Source organism: Typopeltis vanoorti, chromosome 7 (assembly GCF_054136105.1).
Source record: "Typopeltis vanoorti isolate ZY-2024b chromosome 7, IOZ_Tvanoo_1.0, whole genome shotgun sequence".
Classification (NCBI taxonomy): domain Eukaryota; kingdom Metazoa; phylum Arthropoda; class Arachnida; order Uropygi; family Thelyphonidae; genus Typopeltis; species Typopeltis vanoorti.
The window spans coordinates 71,552,061-71,576,506 of NC_143555.1; the positions used below are offsets into that span (position 1 = coordinate 71,552,061).

Below are 24,446 nucleotides of genomic sequence, written 5' to 3' on the forward strand. Positions count from 1 at the left end.
AGAAAAAAACTTACTTGCCCATGCCAGAAATCAACTAGCTCAGGAAGTAGTGGAAACAAGGCTTAGAAAAAGTTTCTTCAGTTGGACTAGACTTCAACTTAAGTCTATCTTCAGGCAACCTAGCACAGAGGATGAAAGCGCTGCCTCCACTGAGATACACAGGCCTCGCACTTCTTTCTTAACTACATTAATTCTCAACATCCATTGATATCTCTCATTCTGCCCCTACACAAAATTAAAAATTCATCCACAGTATCCTATATGACCCTCTTTCAGAAGACTATAAGTGTCTATCATATCACCTCTCTTTCTCCTGTCTGCTAGTGTTTACAATCTAAACAGTCTCAATTTGCCCTCATAATCTAAATTCCATGGTCCCATATTATCTTTATCATTTTCTTTCAGTCTCTCCACTGAATCTGCAACATCCTGCAAACCAGACCTGATCTACGCACAAGTCTAGGTGAGTTCATATCATAACACTGCAGTAAGGCAAAATGACTTCTTCATCTTTACATGTCAATGTTTGTTTCAGAATTGCAATAATCCTTTGAGATGCATTTGCAGTCTTAGCTATATGGTCCCTGATCCTTATCTTCCTACCTGTTAAAACTTCAAATTCTGTAGCCTAATTGCACCATTTTTTTGATATGTATGTTTTTAATAGATTAAATGACTATAAGCTGAGAGGCAAACATAGAAACAATATTTTAAATAAATAAACTGCACAACTAGTTTCATCTTCTTAGAAGACTTCTTTGGGTACCTAACAAGAGGGGACTACCAATAAACAATGTGAAAGAAAAAAAACTATGCATTAAAGTGTTAACGTATTAACATTTCAAGCTGTTCTGTATATCTTTTCATCGTTGGGTGTGCACATGCATTCAAAGGTCTTGTGAACGCCAAAGTTGGAGAGCAGTACAATGACAGTCTGAGAGATTATTACAATAATCTCACGAGACCTTGAATGTAAACAAACGTAAAGATGCAGTATGAAATCATAATTGCACAAAATTAATTATTTTTAAAAAATTTAATGATTCATTCATTAGTGTATAGGCTAGGCTACCGTGAAGCAATCATATCGGTTACACTAGACTACCATAAAGCAATCATATCGCTGCTGCTTCATTATCAAAGCATGAATCGTTATACCTGTAAATAATTATGAATTTCTTTTTCAAATTATCTTTTCATTTTTGATGTCTAGTATTAGTAATACATATAACATCTACAATGTTTTGTCATATAAGACAATATTGTAGGTACTCAGAGACAGACAGACAATTCATCTTATAAACAGACAACATAAACTTACGTTATTATTATTATTATTATTATTTCGGGCGACTCCAGGAGTCCTTAGACTCATCAAGGGAGGCCCTAAACATCATGTCCACACAACTATGCGATTACATTCTCACAGTATCTATCATACCTTGTCTTGAACTCGTTCACCGTCATAGCACCCACAACAGACTCTGGCAGCTTATTCCACTCATTTACTTTACTTTAAAAGTAAAGAACCCAGCTCTAACACCCCTGCTAACCACACTCTTGCCCAGCTTCCATAGGTGTCCCCTAGTTCTCCCACCACCAGTCCTGATCTCAAAAATATCCTCTGAATTAATCCTATAGAATCCCTTTAGCAATTTGAATGTCTCAATCATATCTCCCCTCCTCCGCCTATCAACTAGTTTCTGCAACCCATAAATCTTCAACCTGTTCTCATATGGTTCATTCCATAGACCTGTTATCATCTTAGTCACTTGCCTCTGGATCCTCTCCGCCTCCTCCCCATCAAGAAGGAACCGAGGTGACCAAATCTGGGCACAGTAGTCGAGATGAGGTCTTATCAAGGCTCGGTACAGAGGTACAATAACTTGCTTGTCTCTGCTCGTCAAGGTATTTTTCAACAACCAAGTGAGTTGATGAGCTGATTTAGCTACTTTTGCAATATGCCCCCCTAAACTTCATCTCCCTATCCACCAACACTCCCAAGTCCCTGGCCCCATCAATCTCTTGGAGTACAGTTCCACCAATGTGGTATACTGCTGCTAATCTTTTCACCGCAAAATGCATAACCTTACATCCTTTCTTTTAGGCTTGCAAGGTGATCCGAATGCATTTTTGGAAATTATGGAGACAACTACCGTGTTTGAATAAAAACTTTAGTTTACTATTACTAAAATTTTACAATTCGATGTTTCGACCTTTATGTCAAGGTCATCTTCTGGAGCGTACAAATATACACAGGAAACAAGCTATACTACAATCATACTGGTTCGTTAAAGACACTGACTAACCACTACCACAATTGTTGGCCTGACCTCTGGTGAAAAAAAAAAAAAAAAAATTATACATCAATGCTAAAGTCCTATTATTTGTGTTGTCTACTATATACATATATTAACATTATATTAACATCATTCCAGCCAGTTGGAGTGGGATGGTTTCTAATAATAGCAGATTGGCTAGAGTCCTGACTTGTGTTGAATCTTTCAAATTAGGTTGGCTGAATGTGTGCCATCCAGATCCTTGGAATTTTCATACCTTCTTTATTGTTGATATTTGGGTGGTTTATCAGGATTTCGCAGGATTCTTTAAATTTTCTTTCGTACCATGTTTTTGTGCGGTGTAAGGAGCAGGTGCTTTTCCAGTTGATTTGGTGTAAGGTGTTGAGTGCGTGGTCTGAGAGGCCTGCTTCGCCATAATGGTTATATTTAATGTGTCTAATGTGTTCTTTTTTGCGTATAGGGATTGTGCGTCCTGTTTCACCAATGTACGGTAAGTTACAGGTGCAGCGGATGCAATAGACTCCAAGATGTGCTAATGGGAGGAGAGGGTCCTTAGAGGAGCTGAATATGGTTTTAAGTTTAGTGGGTGGTTTAAAGGTGGCATTAAGGTTATAATGTTGTAGGATTCTGTTGACTTTTTCTGATAACCCTTTAATGTATGGGATGGCTTTGGTTTTACTGTAGTCTAGATTCGTTTTTGTTGTGGTTTTATAGAGTATTTTATTGACAGTATTTTTGTTATAGCCATTGTTTAAGAATGTGTCACTAATGATTTTTAGTTCTTGTTTCAGGGCCTGCTGGTTAGAGCAAATAGTTGTGGCTCTGTTTTTAAGGGTGTTTATGACTCCATATTTTTGTGCTGGGTGGTGATATGAATTCGCATGTATGTATTGGCCTGTGTGTGTCGGTTTTCGGTAGACCGTGAAGGATAGATTGCCTGAAGGAAGACGTGTAACTAGTGTGTCTAGGAGCAGGAGCGAATTTTGGTTTTCGATGGTAAATTGTATGCGTTCGTGTTGTTTGTTTAGGTGGCTGAGGAATGTGTTTAGCGTTTGTCGACTGTGCGGCCAGATCGCGAACACGTCGTCAACGTATCTGAGCCAGATTGTCGGTCGAAGGACCACAGTGGCACTGCCTTTACGAAAGCTGATAAAGGCAGTGCCACTGTGGTCCTTGACAGGTCAACATACATACTGCAAATGAACCAACTAGTAGCTGATAACAACACATATAAAATGGTAAATTATAACCCAACAAAGAGGATAAAGGACAAAACAGAAAGACTATTAAAGTCCGTCACTTCTTGGCCACCAGACACAGTTAAAAAACTCAAACCCCACTACACGCCCCCCCCCCCGCCCCCCAGAATATATGGGGTTCCGAAAATACACAAACAAAATGTGCCCCTTCGACCAATAGTGGAAGGAATAGACAGTCCCAATTACCACCTAGCCAAGAAATTAGCGGCAACACTCAAGGAGTTGGTAGGTCATTCCCCCTCCTACGTAAAAAACACACAACACTTTATAAACAAAATCAAAAACATAACACTCAACAAAGACGACGTATTAGTCAGTTTTGACGTTTCTGCCCTTTTCACTAATGTCCCCATCAATGACACAATTCTCCTACTACAGAACAAATTTCCACCCGACATTACGGCCCTCTTTGCCCACGTACTAAAGTCCGGTTACTTCGTGTGGCAAAACAAATTCCACCTACAAAAGGAAGGTACGGACATGGGCTCACCATTATCCCCCCCAATCGCGAACTTCTACATGGAAATTTTTTGAGCAAAGGGCTCTTGATTCCGCCACGCTTCGACCGACAATCTGGCTCAGATACGTTGACGACATGTTCGCGATCTGGCCGCACGGTCGACAAACGCTAAACACATTCCTCAGCCACCTAAACAAACAACACGAACGCATACAATTTACCATCGAAAACCAAAATTCGCTCCCGCTCCTAGACACACTAGTTACACGTCTTCCTTCAGGCAATCTATCCTTCACGGTCTACCGAAAACCGACACACACAGGCCAATACATACATGCGAATTCATATCACCACCCAGCACAAAAATATGGAGTCATAAACACCCTTAAAAACAGAGCCACAACTATTTGCTCTAACCAGCAGGCCCTGAAACAAGAACTAAAAATCATTAGTGACACATTCTTAAACAATGGCTATAACAAAAATACTGTCAATAAAATACTCTATAAAACCACAACAAAAACGAATCTAGACTACAGTAAAACCATAGCCATCCCATACATTAAAGGGTTATCAGAAAAAGTCAACAGAATCCTACAACATTATAACCTTAATGCCACCTTTAAACCACCCACTAAACTTAAAACCATATTCAGCTCCTCTAAGGACCCTCTCCTTTCATTAGCACATCCTGGAGTCTATTGCATCCGCTGCACCTGTAACTTACCGTACATTGGTGAAACAGGACACACAATCCCTATACGCAAAAAAGAACACATTAGACACATTAAATATAACCATTATGGCGAAGCAGGCCTCTCAGACCACGCACTCAACACCTTACACCAAATCAACTGGAAAAGCACCTGCTCCTTACACCGCACAAAAACATGGTACGAAAGAAAATTTAAAGAATCCTGCGAAATCCTGATAAACCACCCAAATATCAACAATAAAGAAGGTATGAAAATTCCAAGGATCTGGATGGCACACATTCAGCCAACCTAATTTGAAAGATTCAACACAAGTCAGGACTCTAGCCAATCTGCTATTATTAGAAACCATCCCACTCCAACTGGCTGGAATGATGTTAATATAATGTTAATATATGTATATAGTAGACAACACAAATAATAGGACTTTAGCATTGATGTATAATTTTTTTTTTTTTTTTTTTTTTTTTTTTTCACCAGAGGTCAGGCCAACAATTGTGGTAGTGGTTAGTCAGTGTCTTTAACAAACCAGTATGATTGTAGTATAGCTTGTTTCCTGTGTATATTTGTACGCTCCAGAAGATGACCTTGACATAAAGGTCGAAACGTCGAATTGTAAAATTTTAGTAATAGTAAACTAAAGTTTTTATTCAAACACGGTAGTTGTCTCCATAATTTCCAAAAATGCATAACCTTACATTTTGTCACATTAAATTGACATCCATTCTCCTTAGCCCAGAACTCCAATCTATCTAAGTCATCCTGCAAGACTTTGACATCTTCTGCATTCACTATTGCCCTACCCAACTTTGCATCATCAGCGAACAAATGAATTGTTCCACTTAGATCCTTCCCTATATCGTTAATGAACAGATTAAACAGCAGCAAATAACATTAAATTCATAATGTTATCGATAAATACAGTACAGCACTGTAAATGTATTTTCTCTTCCTTATAATTTTCTTTTCTCTGGCTTACTTTATTGTAAGAATACAATATATAATACATATAATGTACAAAATATGTGTTAATCGACTGTTTATGTTATCAGTAAGGCTAATGGTCAATAGTAGGCTATTAGTAGTCAAGTTTTTGGGGAGTCAAAAGTTATATGCAGATTTTCAACTGTGCAGGAGAGCCAGCACCTAACCTCTCCCCCACACACGGTTCAAGGGTATATATTGTATAACTGTATATTCTATATAACTCTTCCACTTTTCTCTAGAATTTATTTTCTTAGTTCATAATCATTATACCTAACATTACAATTTATACATAGATGCTCTTCTAAAAGAACATAGTATATATGTATTAGAATAGTATCATATATAAGGAGTATCAATGAAACAACTTTCTTGATCTTTTTAAACAGATATTAACAAAGACTAAATGTAAATGCTAATAAATAATACCATATCTCCAAAATCTGCAGATTCTAGCTCACTAAGTGTGCTGTCCACTTGAACCTAAAAATATAACCAAATTTCATAAATTCATAACACAAACAGAAGACTGAAAATATTTTTGATGTTTTATTGAATACAACAATGCCATAAAATTCTTACAATGGATTACAGTTGGTTAACTCTCACTATAAATGAATTTATAGTGAGAGTTAACCATTGAAATTGAAGCTCCATTGAAAATGAAGTGTCCTATAGTGTATTAGGAGAAGGTGTCCTAATACACTATAGGATAAGGCTTCATTCTAAAATTTTCAGCAGTTGGCTTCTTAGTAGTTCATAGTATAAGATCACTACAACAGAGTTTGCTATAGCACATTGACGACAGGTGATTTATCAAAATAAAATCAAACTATAATTACACAAATAGTTCTCTGTTTGAGTGATTTATTATTATTATTATCAGTCTTCTACCAGGAAACTTAAGTCTATCTCAATTGGTAAGAGCATGGACTTCATAACCCAAATAACTACTATGAAATGTGTCAGGCTGGTGTTATGTCTTTAGGAAAACTAGAGCATTCAAAAGAAAACTAGCCCACAGCACAGTCTGAGACCGCAACATTGTCTAGAGAGAGAAAATATCAGATGAATTATTATCATCAACATTAGAAATCTCCAGAGTCAGGACTCATCAAGGAAAGCCACATATCACCCATACCAGCTGTTTGTAACCCATGACAACCTTCCCAATGTCATTAAAGTAAAGAGTGAATTTGATGTTTTAAGGATACTTCTGACATAAAGACTGAATAATATATGCACGTAAACACAAGAAAGATATTTAATTAACCAAATATTTCGGTCTGGAAAAGAGTGAATAACAATGGCTCGAGGACGGATCACCATGGTATATCACTGATTGCCTTAAATCTTTCTGACTCACGCTAACATACACCACTTTCTGCTATCTGTCCAATGGCCATCCTCTTATCTACGTTAATAGTTTATAATTAGCCACATATCACCCATACCAGCTGTTTGTAACCCATGACAACCTTCCCAATGTCATTAAAGTAAAGAGCGAATAACAATGAATCGAGGACGGATCACCATGGTATATCACTGATTGCCTTATATCTTTCTGACTCATGCTAACATACACCACTTTCTGCTATCTGTCCAATGGCCACCCTCTTATCTACGCTAATAGTTTATAATCCAGTTCCATATCCTTCAACTTATGCAACAACTTTCCATGCTGTCTTAGCAAAATCCAAAAGAAGCATGTTGTATCCATTCCACTGGTCCAACTCAACCACAGAATTATTATAAAATGTGAGCAAGTTGCTCAAACAGAACCTTCCCTTAGTAAACCTATGCTGTTCTTTACAAAGTAGAGATTCTCTGTCAACCCATTTTTGTATACACGCCCTCACTTTTTTCATAATCTTCATCACCACTGCAGAGATACCAATAAGATGATTGTTCAACACATCAGACTTTGCACAATCCTCATACAATGGGATTATCATGCATTGTTTTCATTCCTGTTGAATCTAACCTGTTCTGAGACAAATTATACAGCCTAGTCAAAGGCTCAGCCAGTTCAGCTGAATACTTTTAGCATTCATGGTGATATCTTATCACCCCCCCCCTCCCCATAGCCAAATTTTTATTCAATTTGGGAAACAGCTGTAGTACCTCCTCCTCATACATGAGTTTCTTCATCCAGTGAAGAGGCAGCATTCAGTTCAATGTTGTATACAGCAGGTTGAATGGACACTCATTAGAAGAACAATCTCTTCGGCACCTGCAAACCATCAACATTCGGTAGACTTAATTTTTCACAATCATTATTTCTTTTACTTGCAGCATAATGATACAATTCTTTTAGGTTGTCTTTAGCTTAGAGAGCTAGTTTCATTTCATGTTCACACTTTTTGTACAATACTTGTAATTTTCATAACTTCATAGAGTTTCACAGCATTATCCTTATGCACATTGTATTCCTTCCACATCTTTTGTTAAAGAATCTCCTGCTCAATAAGATTATACATCTTTTTCCCTCCCGCCTATTTATTTTTTTGTACTCTAAGGACACATTCCAGTATTGTATCATTTAAATATTTTTTAAATGCTTTCCATTCGCTGCTGATATCCTTCCCATCTAGCAACTGATACCATGGCGGCAAACCTGGTATACACCTCAGATAGTCATAATTTTCAGTTCAATGAGTATGTAGAATAATAGAAGGTAATGATGGCAAACTGTGTAATTTTTATCCACTCCACATTTTTATATAGTCTTCATGGTTATGGCTCTTCCTGAAAGAAAAAAAAAATCTGCAAAGATTTTTTTATTCACTGTATCACTGGAAAAGGTATTTCATTTTGAATACGTATCTAATGTAAAGTACATATCTAAAATGAAAAGTTTGTTCCTGACTGTGTTTCAGTTGAATACATGATAAATGATCATTTATGTTTATCAATTATTATGCAAACTAACTGTGTACCAATGACAGATACATCTTAATGGGCAGAAACTTTTTACATATGAGAAATAGTTAAACAATCATTTTTATTTCGGTTGGTCAATTCAGGAGAGCTTTATATGCTTCTTTTGTGAAGAGATGCTCATATTCAAGTGAAAAGCAACGAAATAAGGACATATTATTCTATTTCACTTGTGTGGAAAATAATGCTGGTAATCTAAATTTTCCATGTCTGTGGCAGAGGATATAAGATGTTCAACCGCTTTTTTTTTTTTTTAATGATGATCTGATAGTCATCCATTAGTCCACAACAGTTAAGGTTGAATGAGCATTATTTTAATGTTAATTTTTTTTTCCTTTTTTTAAAATTAATTTATATATATATATATATATATATATATATATCAGTGATGGCCACAATGTGGCTTGCGAGCCGCATGCAACTCGCAAGCTCTTCAAGCGTCATGCAGCTCTTCACGATCTACTAGAAAAAATAAACAAAAAGAGAAGAGACAACAAAAAAAAAAAAATAAAGAGGAGAGGAGAGGGAGAGAAAAACAGGGTTAATAAAAATTACTGCAATAAAAAAGTTTAATTTAAAACATTAAATGAAGTTCACTTTGAACAATTAGAATAATTTTAAAGTCTAAACACAATAATTTTAGTTACTTGTTTACTAGTATAGGCCTTTCTTGTATCCATTTTCTTAGTAAGCTCCTTAAAATTAGGTGTGTAATCAATCAAAGCAGTTCTTACAAGCTTGCTACAACCTCACCATGCACACACTCACTTACTCCAGTACAATTGCATTGGTCAAAGGTTGTAGCTCTTCAAAAGTCTTAATGGAATTATTTTGGTCCAAAAGGACACATAGTTGACCACCCCTGATATATATGATTAAATAAATGTAATGACTAGAAGCCAAAAAATACCAAAATAGAAAAAAATGATTCATTTTTTGAGTGCACAACTACTTTCATTTTCTTAGAAAACTTCATTGGGTGCAAAACATGAAAAGAGAAATACAAAAATATGCATTACAAGAGTCAGCTATAAGTTAACTTGCAAATGTATTGCTGACATTTGAAGCAAATTCTTGATGCTATATTATTGTTGGGCACATTCACGCAGGGATGATCTCATGTATGCCAAAGTTGGATAGCTGAAAAGTGACAAGCAGATAGGTTATAGCTAAGGTTAGAATTAAGATGGACCAGATTGAGGACAATTTCTGTTGATTCCATAATTCTTCTCTCCAGTTCAAGCATCTAAAAATGTTTTCTGATTTGTTCCAGATCACTGAATAAACGATAGAATCTTCCTCGTTACAGTGAGCAGAATTAAGAATGTGATTATATAGCAAGACATAATCATGAAGATTGTAGATCAAGGTTTCCTAAACTTTTTTTTTGTGGCCCGGTTATTTCAATACTTCATCTTTGTGACCCACTAAAATTTTTATGGCCAATGCACCCATACACAGTCTGGTGCTACAGCTTTGATCTTCAGAAAAAGTTCAGTACATAATCAGTAAATACAAAAAAAAAAGCTCTCTCTTGATGCTTAACTCACCTGAACAAGCAGAGTGTGTACATGGCAGGTGAGTAAAACAAACGCAAGACCGCCAAATGATTTGGCTGGTGGAGCGGTTGCCACTGTGCAGCCTCGCCATTAGTGGCGAGGCTGCACAGTGGCAAAAGCTACTTTACTGCGAACAAAGAGACTGTGAAATGCCGATGTGTACGGAGCACATTTTTCATCTCTATTAATTAAATTATTCATTCATTAGTCCCAATTAAATGCTATTTACTTGTTTTTAGAGTTTCGTGAAAAAAAAGAAAACCCCAAAACGAAACACCTAGGTTTTCGAGAGTTTTTTTAGGCGACCCGGCATTTAGCTTCTGTGACCTGGTGCCAGGTCATGACCCACTATTTGGGAAACGCTAGTGTAGATGATTGTGTTATGAATCACAACACACACACACACACACACACACACACACACACACACACACACACACACACACACACACACACACACACAGAGAAAAGGACCTATCATTGCAAAATATGTTCCATTCCCTTTGGTTTTATGTAACAATTTCGGCTTAACACTACTTGATATATAGATGCTTAGTATAACAGTGAGCAAAATATAAGCAATAGTATAGAGTTAATTTTGAGGTCACATGTAGAGATAACTGGAAGGGGATTTCCACAGAGCATGTAAGAAATGCTGAGAATTGACCAAGGTTCAATGTTGACACCCTCTCATGCTACACTCTATTATTACTAAGTGTTCACAAGGAAATGAACAAATGAGGATGGGCTCACAATTCGATACACAGCTGACCAAACTGTATTCTGTATTGGCTTAAACCACAAGCAAACATGATGGTGCAGAATAATGAAATTTCATGTCAATTGGAGCATTGTCCAGAATAAGTGCATCCCCATCCTGCTATTTCTGTCAGGAAACCATGGTGAACAGTGAAATGTCAACTACTGGAACAAACTTACTGTCAGCAGAAAATTGAAGTTAAACACTTTCGTTGATGTGAGTGGCATCACAGAAAAACAGAATTAAAACCTAGATTCTGGCGATAATGATCGGGGGGGGAGAGGAAGAACTAGCTATAGTAGTCAACTTCAAACATGAATGGTAAACAATCTCAAGTAATGTCAGCAAATTTCAAAATAGAAAATTGGGTAATAAGATGGAGAAAAAAGTAGAGATGTGTTTGGAATTATTAAGGAGAGCAACTAACATAAAGAAAAGGAAAACTTTGTTCTTGCTGGAGATTTAAACAGTAGAGCAGGAAATGGATATTAGACATGGAGACCTCTCCTGGGAAATTTTAGTGAAAAAAGAAAAGCCAAAAATAAAGTCTGTTGCATCTCTGTTCAATATATCGACTAGTCATTACAAACATCAGGTTCCAACATCTGATGTGCATAAATTCACATGGAAGAACACACAAAAAATAAGATAAATCTTAACAAGATAAATCTCACCTGTGGATGATATCTTCACACTTGTTCAGAACACAAGAGTACAAAGAGATACGCAATAAGTAGTAATCGCCATTTAGTTACAAATAGGATAAATTGAATATCATATTACAAAGAAAATTGTTTGTAAGTTTCAAAAAGAATCAAAGTCAAGCTTTCAAAGGTGAACTGTAAGCTCAAATATGTAAATACTACTGGCGAAAAAATGAGTCTGAAAACAAGAAGAATCTTGGAGACTCAATTACTAAATCTAATGAAAACATTGACAGATTCAGCAAGAGATGAATGTGCTGAACATATTTTGAGGAACAGAAAAACATCATGTTGGACTCAAGAAGTAAAGAGGCAGTGATGGAAAAGAAGAAAGCATAATGAAAGTTCCTGAAAAATAAGTTGGCAGGCCCAGGAAGAATACAAAGCAAAATATAAGGCAGCTAAGTTATGTTTGAGAATTGCAGTAAATATTTGACATGAAAATCAACAATGAAAATACAAAAGCTATGAAAGTAGGCAGAAACATGTTACAGAAAATATCAAACAAAGTCATGGGAAGACTTTGGTAAGAATAACAGAAGACAAATATCATGAAGGTGGAAAAACATTCTGGAGGCTATTGAACAAGTTAAAAAATGAAGGAAGGAATAGCGTTGAAGAAATCAGAAATGATAAAAGTGACATGAAGGTGCCTGGAGTAATTACTTTGAAACACTTAAAAAACAAAACAAGCAATGATGGAATAGTGATCAGGAGTACATATCAACTATAAGGTAGAACCTGCCACTAGAAACTTGAAATCAATCTATGGAGCAGAAACCTGGAGCATAACAGATCAAGAAACAAATCCTCAGAAAAATCTATGGACCTGTAAGAGATAACACAACAGGTGAACAGAGAAGAAGACATAATCAAGAACTATCTGAACTCTATAGATCCCTGGTTCTAGCTGAATATATATGAAATCAGATTGAGATGGCTTGGACATGTGGAAAGAATGTGTGAGGAGAGAGAAAGATGAAGCCTGATTGTGAATGGAGAAGAAGACATAATCAAAAACTATGTAAACTCTATAAATCGCCAAAAACGACTTAACTGGGATGGGAATCCAATCCAGGACTGGAATGAAAGAAGTTAGTACATTCAGCATAGAACCTTAGAGGTTCGACAAGCTGAAGAAGAAGAACTTATGCTTTATATAAAATAATGACAAGCACTAAAGATATGTTAAACAACAAAACATTTATCAATAACACAGCTGATGTTTATAGTATAAATTAAGATAAAAATGATATGTTCAAGCATGTATTACATAAGATGGGGAAGGGGGAAACAGGATAATCTGCAAAACACAGAGGCCTAGTCCTTGTGAGTATTCTATTTGAGCATATTTGAAGAGAACTAAGCCTACTAAAGTTGAGTGTTTTAAATTCAGCACCTTCCAGGTTTTGTATATTTGAGATGGTGCAGGCTTCAATACTGAGGCAGACTCACAAAGATGTCTTTCAGATTAATGGATGAAATCTCTCAAATTCAAATCAATTAGTGTACACCCCTCAGTGTACCAAAAAATGTAAAATATGCCAATGAAAGAGTACCATATAATACCTACAGCAATTTCCAGATGTGTTTCCAAACATATAAAATGGAGGTGGTGGTGTTGTCGTCAGTAACTGCCAATGTGGTTGACCAAGTGACCAAATGACATGTTGACCAAATGACATGTACTGGTTTCAAATCCTAAAGCAGCAGCAGGGATATTCTGCAAAATCTCAGCAATAAATAATTTTTTTCACAAACAAAGGTGAAGAGTGCCCATAAACTTTTATGAACTTTGAATGAATTTCTTTTGGCATTAAACCTTCTTTTAGAATGAATTTTATAACCGCACGATACTTAATTTTATCCATTTCAAGAGATACAGACAACACTTTTGCTTCAGACAGCTGTATAAAACAAACTACTTGATAGAATGACTTGCAATTTCACATGGATGCTTATGACAGATGTACCAACTTAGAAAAAAAAAAAATCTTGCTGATAGTGTTGCCATCTATGGTGGAGGCCGAGAACTTTTCAGACCACCCTCATAGAAATTCTGCACAATTTCTTCTATCCTTTTTCTGTTGGTATGTTTTTTTCTCCGTTTTGTAGAGCAGACAGAAATGACTGTTTAAAATTTAAGTCATTCTCCATTTTTTTCAGGCTGGTTTTTGCCTGTGCTGCTTCTCTTAGTTTTTGTATCCTGAAAGCTTTGTAGTCTTCTGGAATTCTTTTCCTTAGTAACTTACAGATAATTTTGCATTCTAGAAAATTTCCTTGGAATTTCTGTAGTTCTTTTCTCTTTATCAGTAGTTCTATGGTTTCAGGTGTGAGTCACTCTCTTTTCTTTTGTTTCAGAGGAATTTCTGATTTTTTTTTTTTCACTCATTGAATTTAATAATAAATTCAATATAAGTCATCATCTATGTAGCAGTCCTTAATAGTCCATTCGGTCTCTTCTATGTAGTAGTGTGGTAGTCTTGTTGTAGTCTATTTGTTTGGGCTGTCTTCGATGGTTTGATGTTGCCCTGATTTATTATGAATACTTGAAAAAAGTATTCATAATAAAGAGTTGTTCAGCTAATCTCACTCCTCTTCTATTTTTCTCTCTCTCTCCCAGACCTTTTGGACCTGTAAACTTTTCGTTTTGTTTTCCATGTCCCATTTTGGCATTAAAGTCTCTACTAATCAACGTGTATTTGACTTGTAACTTAATGCCTGTTTGAGATTCATGTAGAAATTTTTAATTTCTTGATTACTGGCTACGGATGCTAGAGTGTAACATGATATTAATTTTATTGTTATATCATTCTCTAATTCAATGAGTAACATCCCTATTCTTTCAGATATGATGTTACAAGAAAGGATCAACTTGGTGAACTTAGATTTAACAAAGTCCACTCTGCCTTGTTTACCACAGTTTGAGGATGCTCCCAGGAATATCTGTGAGCCATGAAGCAAAAAGATTAAAAGAGTTAACAATAAGATGGTAACTCTTAATCTTTTTGTTTCATTCACTAGGAGAATATCTAAATTGATATTGGTTAGCTTTGTGATTAATAAATCTATTCTGTAGTCTCTTGCCAAAGGTCGAGTATTGAGGACACTGACTGCCAGTTTCAAAGATCTAATAGGTGCCCTGCCTTCTTCTGAGATATTCTGGCCCAACGCAATGCCTTACCACCACCATAGAAAGGTGAGTGTGGACCACGCAGGACTCAGGGCCATTTCCGTTGCTGTAATAATGGCATCTTTGCTGTAGTCAGATACACACTTCTCCTGACTAAGGTTCTGAATGGTTCACCAAAGCTCCGTTAGCATTATTAGGTCCGGGACCAATGGTGGCTAGGATTCACAACAACCCCAGGTTGCACTGCGAAGAGATAGAGTTGGACTTTGCACTCCAGTATGTACTATATGTAGTGAAAACAAAAAAAAAAGGAACAAGAAATGGGTTTTCTCAGAGAAATGATTCTACACAATGGCTACAATCTAAGAACTATCAATATTTTACTACAAACCATCAAATGTCTCAAGATACATGCAAGAAAACCTGAATTATAAAGGTATAGTTACTTTACCATACATAAAAATGTGACTGATAAAACAGCTAATGATTAGAGACAGTATGACTTCATAGTTCCCATGATAAAATCCTGATTATTTGGTCACTCAAACAAAACAACCTTATTCACCACTTAAGAGGCCAGGTTTTTATAAAATTCTCTGCACATGTAGTATCTGTTACATCCGACAAATGGGATTCAGGAGAAATTTGCATGAAAGAACAAATTAACGATATAAATGAGGCCTGGCTTTTTTATATTATATATGTATATAACATTTTATTCAATATTATTTATTGAATTTAACAGCTATATCTGAAAATTTACAGAAACCTCTAAAATGGCATGATATCTAATACCGTGTAATTACAGTCCAGGTTTGATCTTAAACTAACTATGGTTGGCCCAAATAAATGATCTAAGAGATTCAGAACTGGGTTATGACAGATATTACATAGAACACATGATCAATGAATTGTGTATGACCTCTCAACACAATATGCACTATCAGTTTAACATTAATTCCATCAATGTCTGGAAGAACATAAAAAATACATCCGCTACTATTATTATGGCAAGTCAGGACTGGCAGACCATTCTTTAGACATTCCTTCACATAGGATTAGATGGAAGAAAATGAATGTGCTATTTAGAAGTCATTACAGATCTGAAAGATTATTTTTCAAGTCAGCCATGGCTCTGAAGAATTCCCCTAACCTGAACAAGTATGGTTGCATTAATTGGTTCAAAAATTTGGGAGACTTATAATTGCATTGTTTCACTTACTGTCGCATATACATATATCGCATATATCGTATATATCGCATATACGTTCTGATGATGCCTATTTGAAATTCAGCAAAATATAAGCAGTTAATAAAACATCTTTTGATAAATGTTGGAAGTTTTTCTACTTGGTTATACTATAAATTAAAGATACCAAGAAATTATATACTTAGTTTCATCCTTTATCCAAGCCAACAAGTTTGCACCTGAACTATATTCAGGACTGGGACAACTCATATATAGAAGCTTATAACTTCACATCACTTGCTTTAGTATCCCAGAATGCAAAGCACATATCCTTACAGGTATGTATAATGCTATGCATTATGGGAAGGGTCACTACCGAGTTCAGGTACAAACTTGTTTGCCTACACTTGGATAAAGGATTAAACCAAGTATATAATTTCTTGGTATCTTTAATTTATATCTTTTTGATAAAATTGTTTAGTGTTGTTAATACCGTTAAAAATAAGTCATGAATAACAGTCAACACCTAAGCTTATTTATTAAATTAATGTCTAACCAGTGCTCAACTAGAAGACATATGGACGTTTTGAATTCTAATTTCTAGGCCTACATGTACATGAATCAAAGTATTGGTACCAGTCTTGATTAAATTTATCTTTTTTCTTCCCTTATAAATAGGATAATTCAGATAAAACATCTTGACATCAACATGTCAGATCATAATCCAGTTCTACTTAAATTCTGCTACATGGAACAAGTAGAGATCAGTTCTGGACCATGGAGATTTTTACCAAACTTTCCGTTGATCTTTTCAACCAAATTCAACATCCCTCTGTTCAAACTGGAATAATGTTACCTGCAACTGGGAATATGTGGTTAAAATTTAAACAAGCAGTAAAACAGAATATGATTGAGTGGAAAAAGAAACAGGCTTTCCTCAAAAGAAAAAGTTGAAAGATCTGCATAAAGAGAGAAGCTGGTTCATAGAGCAAACCAATGCAATGGTGTAGAATGCAGTAACATCATTAGAAATGTTAACATAGAAGTGGAAAGGCAGAAACAAGTAGAAGAAAGAAATTTCTTCTACTTGTTTCACTAAATTCTGTGAAGAAAGGACTATAATGTGGGAAATTATAACTCTTGGAACATTAATGGCTTTCCTGTTGATACTCAAGATGAGCTTGAACAGACCTATTACAGAATTTGAAGTTAACACAGCCTATAAAGTGGACAAGAAAATCTTCACGAACTGATGGTCTAAGGATACAACTTTATTGCAAAGCCTGGGATTTTATTCTTCCTATTCTAGTTATACTGTTTAATTCTTTTCTCTCATCAGGATATAAATCAAGTGAATTTGTAGCAAGTCATATCATACCATCTTCATTCCAAAACCTAGAGATTACACCTTAATCAGCAGCTGGAGACCTATTTCTCTATCTAATACTAACTACAAGATATTTTTCTGCATTATCAATAACAAGCTCAAAGTGAAAATGAGATATATAATTATAAGCACACATATATATGGAGTTTCAGGCTGAGCAGTTGAATTTAATCTGTTTCTGCTACATGATCTACTCTGCTTAGTTAATATGAAAAAGCAGTCAATGGCAGTTCTATCAGTAGACCTTACTCAAGCATTTAATAATGTCTGGCATCCATTTCTGTTCCACATTCTCCAGCAAATTGGTGTGGGTAAAAGGAGTCAAGCAAGGTTGCCCTCTTAGTCCATTACTCTTTGCATTGATTCTTGAACATTGCTTACAGTAAGCTGACAATACACATGCTGTGTGAGGAATAACAGTTCCTTCAACTAGGAAGGAAAATCATATGCTGATGATGATTGATGTAGTGAGCACTTTGAAGGATAATGATTCTATATATATCTTTTTTGGTATTTTGGAAAAATTCAGCAAGATCAGTAGATTAACTACTAATGCAGACAAGACAAAATTAAAAGTTTTTGGAAAGTGGAATCTTGGAGGCATTCCTTTTGGACTAAACTAACCCCTAAGAGAGAGAGAACCCCCTCATTATATTTGGAATTTCCTTCTCCACTTACCCAATATTACTAGTTCAAGAACTTATATATAAGAACACTGAAACCTTAGAAGACCCGAAAATAGGCTTCTAAAGCCATAATACTCAAAACCAAAAATCTTTACTGCTCAGCTGTACATAATAAATATCACAGACATCACAGAAGCCGAAGAAAAGCAATTATATAGTAAGCCTGTTCAATTTCTTGGTACAGATGATACCAAGAAATTAAAAAGGAATTTCTTTAACTGTCAAAGAAGCGTGGAGGATTTGGACTTTGTCTTAAAATTCTGCTATTTAAGCAATACAGCTTCAAAAATCCATAAAATATTGCAGACCAATGACACATGTGTAGACCTTCTCCTGCACTACCTGGGTTTTCATCTTCCCCCGTTTGGAGTAAATGATTATAAAGGCCCTATACCCAAAAGCTGAGATTGTTCCTGATTACTACAATATTCTGGCATTGGCATTCTTTCCATTAAAAAAAAGTAAAATTTGGAATAAAAGAAATCTTTAATCTCTTTTGCTGCAAACTTTCACAGTTGAGTACTGACAACAACAACGCTTTGTTTCATAACTAGTTCCAAGGATACCCTAACAGGAGAGATCTTGTAACAGATGTCACCAACTGGAAACAGTAGAACATGCATTCTACAGATGCCTTCTTGTCGTGCATATTTGGAACAGATTATATAATGTGTGTTGGGCATTCCATTACTCAACGCTTACTCAAGGCTAACCACATGGGCATCACTCATCTTTCTACTTTAGTTTCAATTGATATTTTGGTTGTTCATCTATATGAGATTGGTGAAAAAGGAAAACCTTCAGCTATATGATGATATAAAAGAGCTGAGGCCTTTTCTCTATCTATCTGTTTTTTCTCTCTCCTAATACTATCAGGCTCTTTTGTACCCCTATACTAACTGGGTAGTGACTCTTGCCATAATGCATAGAATTATCGGATACTAAGGCAATTGATGTGAAATCATTAGCCCATGTGTACAAGTAGCCCAGTCATGAAGTGACTTCACATGTAATCTTTGTTTGCTTACACTTGGATAAAGGATGAAACCCAGAATATAATTTCTTGGCATCTTTAATTCATAGTATAACCAAGTGAAAAAAAACTTTCAACATTAATGCTATGCGATTGTCACAGGTATACTTTGCAGGTATATATAAATTGTTTTCTATAATTAATTAGTTGTGTTTTATTATTATTATTTTTTTTTTTTTATTGTTAATGTGGCTCCCAATCCATGAAAGGTTATATACAAACCTATAGTAAATTTGTACCATGGTTGGCTAAGGATTTATTTTTATGCATTTTATATATTTTTCACATTTTTTAAATTATATTTTTACATGGTGCAGAAATCATTCTCTAGAGCAGGGGTGGGCAACCTTTTTTAAGTGTGTGTGTACCAAAATCATCCAAATCTTTGATACAAAACTTTCTCATGTGCCAACCGAAATTTTGGGAAACATATTATTTGGTGTCTTTTAAGTATTGGGAGAATCTTTTCAAATAATCAAAAATCACACTAGTGTGGTAAAATCAAAGAATATTGTAAGTCGTGTAAGATTGAATGAATGTAAAAGTTAGTGATGGAATTTTTACTTGAAAGTCCTTCTACCCTGTGTTGATAGTGTGGATATTTTTTATTTGCCTTTAAGTGTAATTCTAGCATTATTAGCTGCCATATACAGCTACACAATTTAAAGATGCAAATTTTAACATCAGCAAAAGAGTAAATAATAATTCTGAATTTTTTGTAAATTATAAAAAAATTATAAAGATCAATCAGACATAAGTTTTTCCAATATATTACAGTGCACAATCTCATAATCATTTTACTTGATTAAAACACAATAAAAAAAAAAAGAAGAAGAAGAAGAATATTCTTTTATTAATTCTTAATCCCTTATGAGTAATACATAAAATTACAAATAAAATAAAATAACATATTAAACAGAAGTTAACATTTACCTTTTTTTTTATCAGAAAACATCAAATCAAAAATAAAGAAAAATAGTGGATGCTTTATTTATTTAGCATCGATGAGACTTCTGCTGCTGCATCACTGATGACAGATGGTTTATATCAAGTTTATATTTTGTAACCTTTAGATATATGCACATGCTACTAGTTGTATCTGTAAGGCTACTCCTATTACAAGACTTAACAAAGTTCATCATTGAGAACAATAATTTACAAGATATATGTAGATGCAAAAATGGATAGTAATGCTGTTGCAAGGGTTTTTAAACAAACAAAACTTTCAGGAATATTAATCCAAGTCCTTATTACCTTGTTTTCTGCATTTCTCTCTGTTATTCCCATCTCTAATCGCCCCTTTTCAATATTTTCCAAGTCAACTCTGAGGTCAACAAATTTCTGCCTCCAAATTGAGCTACTTTGAAAATCATCCATATTTATCAAGGAAAATATCTGCAAGTTTAATTCATCCAGTTTTATAGTGTCTGGAAACAGGGCTCTGATAAGACTCTCGATGTTATGTTTGATGACATAGAAGTCATTTAAATGTTCGCAAAAGACTGCAAGAAACATCAGTTTAAAAAAGTCAAAAAGTAGATAGGAAGTTAGTAATGATGTAAATTTTTCATGTAGTACTATCATATCCTGTACACCCCTTGAGAGTACATGTCAGGAATTTGATGATGATGATATTTATCTCATCCAGGCATTCAACAAATCGTTTCAGAACAAGACCTCAACTAAGCCAATGAACATTGTTGTACACCAAATCCACCTCATTCAATGGATTCTGAAATTGTCTTTTATTCAGAGCACATGCAGAAATGTAATTAACAACCTTGGTTACTGTTTGCATCACTTCTTGAAGTTCCTTTAGGCCAGCTTTTGCACATAACGTCTCCTTATGTATGATGTAATGAAAACCTATCAGTGGATGACCAACATGTTTTGCAAACAGATTTACAAATCTTGCTTCCTTACCAAACATGCTGGGTGCATCACCATTGTGATACCACTTTTGAAATATTAATTTGCCATAAAGATAATTCATTCATAACTGCTTTACATATTTCAACCACAGTGGTACACTCAGGTAGTGTTACAAGGTTAATCATCTCTTTGCATCCTTCGTCAACCCTGCAAAATTTGCTAGCCTAGCTGATGGTGTAATGTCTGTGCTCTCATCAACACATATAGAAAAGAACTTATATGAAGCCAAATCTTTTGTTAATTGTTCTGCTGTATTCTTTTCCAACTTAAGTATCATATCCTTAACTGCATTTCTATTCACAGTCAAATCTTTAATGAAGAAGTCCCACAAACAACTGATTCAGAACTTAAAATGCATAATGCTTTATCTTTCTTAATCATACTAAATTTTTCAGTCCAGTATTCTTTAAATTCTCTAATCTCCTATTCATTTGAATGTCTATGTTTCTTTGCTGGTAGTTGCGAGATCCTGTATAATCTGTAAAGGGCAGGAAGCAAATAAAAATATATGATAATGGTATATTTATAAATATAGCATAAATATGAATAGAAAAAAGGAAGTCAAGAAAGGAATAAAGCAAAAGGTAAAAGGAAAAAAAGTAAATTACAACTTAATGACCAAAGTTGTACAGCCACAATGTACATAAAAAAATAATAATTACTTTCTTCATACAGCTTCCAACTTTAATGAAAATCAGTTCATAGGGTGTAAAAATGTGGACAGAGACGTATGGTCACTTACAAAAATTATAACTTGGACTCAGAAAATCTCATCATAATCACTCTCTTCATACACCTACCAAGTTTAAGCAAACCAAAATTAGTATAATTATAAGCCTACCTACATACATGCAAATGAATGAGAAGGGTACGCATGCCATCTAATCATGTGCAGTTAACACTTCACAATACTGATAATACATTTCACATAGCTTTAACAATAACTTCATGTTTATGGCAATGTAAAGAAAATTTGCATTTATATCTAATAAATGAAACATATTCATTGACAATAAATACTTCCAAATCCATATTTTAATAACTTAAGATTTAAAATCCAAATCTACATATATACACACTTTAGAAAATGATCAATTCTTTACAAAACACGAAACTATATATATAAAATAATGGTAAAGGAGTCACCTCACGTCTGGCTCCCTAGCAAATAGTGCAATACCTGAAGTGGACAAAACTTGTACGTCAGTATATCATGGAGATAGATGATGGCTTGGAAACAGGATGTTTGTTTCATTTTCTTATTATTGATTATTATTAAAACAGTTGATAGTATTTGTTTCTTTATTGCATTTTTATTTGGTATCACTCTACTTAATAAAATTGTATTCTATTAAGTTAAAAATATACCACTCAGCAAAGATGTTGGATATGTATTTATTTATTTTTTAAGGTGAGCCCTGGGTTGCATGCCAGAAAAAAAGTCATTGGTGTGCCATGCTAAACTTTTGTCCAGTAGTGGGGAACCTTTGCCATGATTGCCAAAGGTTCCCCAACCCTGCTCTAGAGCTTAAAAATGGAACTTTTTCATGCTACTTCAAGCTTCCAACAAGCAAGGTCTGATAATCATGGTGGTCTCACACCAGACAATAAAATTTATTTCCCACCTAAAGACAAACATCCATGTCCACATTGGGATTATAACTCACAGCCTGCTGGTTGGAGAGTGGATGCACTAACCACTTGACTAACCAGGCTGGCAACTGTGCTTTGGTGCCATCTAGAAAATATGAGAAATACTATTAAGTTTAATTAATGTATTTTTCCTCTCTTGATGTTTATACCAAGAAGGACTATTACAAATAATCAAAGACATCTAAGCCATTCCATACAAATGTCCAGTTGTTTGCGAACAATGCCATTTGTTCAATTTCCTATTTTTTTCTCATATCTAGAAGTCTTTCATGAAGTATTTTATTTCTAACTCAGTTCTCAGAACCATAAGGTTAAAATTGGTCTGAACACAATCTTGTGCATAGCTAGTTTTTCACTAATTTCTTTCTTATTCTATATAAATTTATTCAGTTGACTTCCTATCATACCAGCTTTGCTAATTCTTTTGTCTATTTTCATAATTAATTTGCCATCTTCACTAAAATTTGTACCTAAATAGCTGAAATGTTTTACTTACTCTACTTCTTCCATTTTCCCTCTTTTAATTTGCAGTGTCGAGGGTTTCTATTCATTTAACCACAACCATATACAAGGATAAGGTGATTAGCCCTATGCCTCCATGTGTATCCTATGTCTGTAGAAGCATTGAGTTCTCAAGGTCAGTTTCTCCCCTTGCAGGAAAGAAAAACCCTGCAGTCCATGCCCAAGACTGGCTAACTTGGCAATGTCTGAGAAAGATCATAAGCTTCTCATATCATCAACGGGAATCGAACCCAGGACACTCCTTTCCCAGGAGTGTCCAGGGTTCGATTCCTTTCCCAGTTGCGAAAAGCATAGCCACTCAGCTAACTACGTGGACTTACTTGTTCTATAGTTCTAAATTCAGAATTCAGTTTATGCTTGCAATGTTTTTGTCTATATTCATTGTGTTTTTATCTGATTTTCATTCCAAATTTATTCAACAGTTATATGTGCAGCAGATGATTTCAAAGATTCTGCCTGGTTTCTTTGTGTTTTTATCTGATTTTCATTCCAAATTTATTAGAGCAGTTATTCAGTTTAGTCAGTGAATCTGCAGAAGTATAACACTGTCTGCATAAAGTAAAGCACTGATCACATTATGATTTTCTTCATAATATGATCCATATTGTTGGTGAATGACAATAGAGATAATGTACACTCCTCTTATACACACCTGATTTATCATGAAAATCATCTTCCTGTACCTCCTTCAATTCTAACTGCTCAAATATAGACAATATATTCTTGTTATAATGTCCTACTTACACCATATAATGCTACAGCTTTTCTCTTGGCATCTTGTCATATGCCTTTGCCAGATCTATAAAACTTAAATAGAGATCCTTGATCTCACCAGGAATAATCAGAAAGAAAATTTCTCTGTAATTCTCAGTTTCACTTTTTAATTCCTTTTTCATAGATGGATACTATGAGAGCTCTACCCCAATCATCTGGAGTTCAACTCTTTGACCAGGCTTTCTGAATTCTGCAGTGTAGCTACTGAAAACTTTTATATTTCCTTATTTGTTAGAATGTATTCCTAGTTGCATTCCTGTTTTCTACCACTGCATTGTTAGCAACTTTTCAAAGTCTCAATACTTCTAATATATTCATACAGTAAAACCCCGTTCTTAAGGCCTATTCTTACGATATACTGTTTTCCCACCATTAACAACTTGATGTGGACGTTATTTCCTGTGCTTTGCGGTTGTTTCTAGGATGGCAACACTGATTTTCGAATCGATTTTTGGGAA

The 24,446-nt window shown here is 35.0% G+C and overlaps 1 protein-coding gene across 1 annotated transcript in view; it reads right to left on the minus strand.

Annotated features, from left to right (window-relative positions):
- LOC150104772 (protein inturned-like) overlaps window positions 1-24,446 on the minus strand; it is a 369,111-nt gene that overhangs the window by 229,906 nt on the left and 114,759 nt on the right. The window contains exon 10 of the mRNA XM_090395627.1: window positions 6,146-6,199. Coding sequence (XP_090251753.1) covers window positions 6,146-6,199 — 54 coding nt within the window. The remainder of the gene's footprint in view (window positions 1-6,145; window positions 6,200-24,446) is intronic.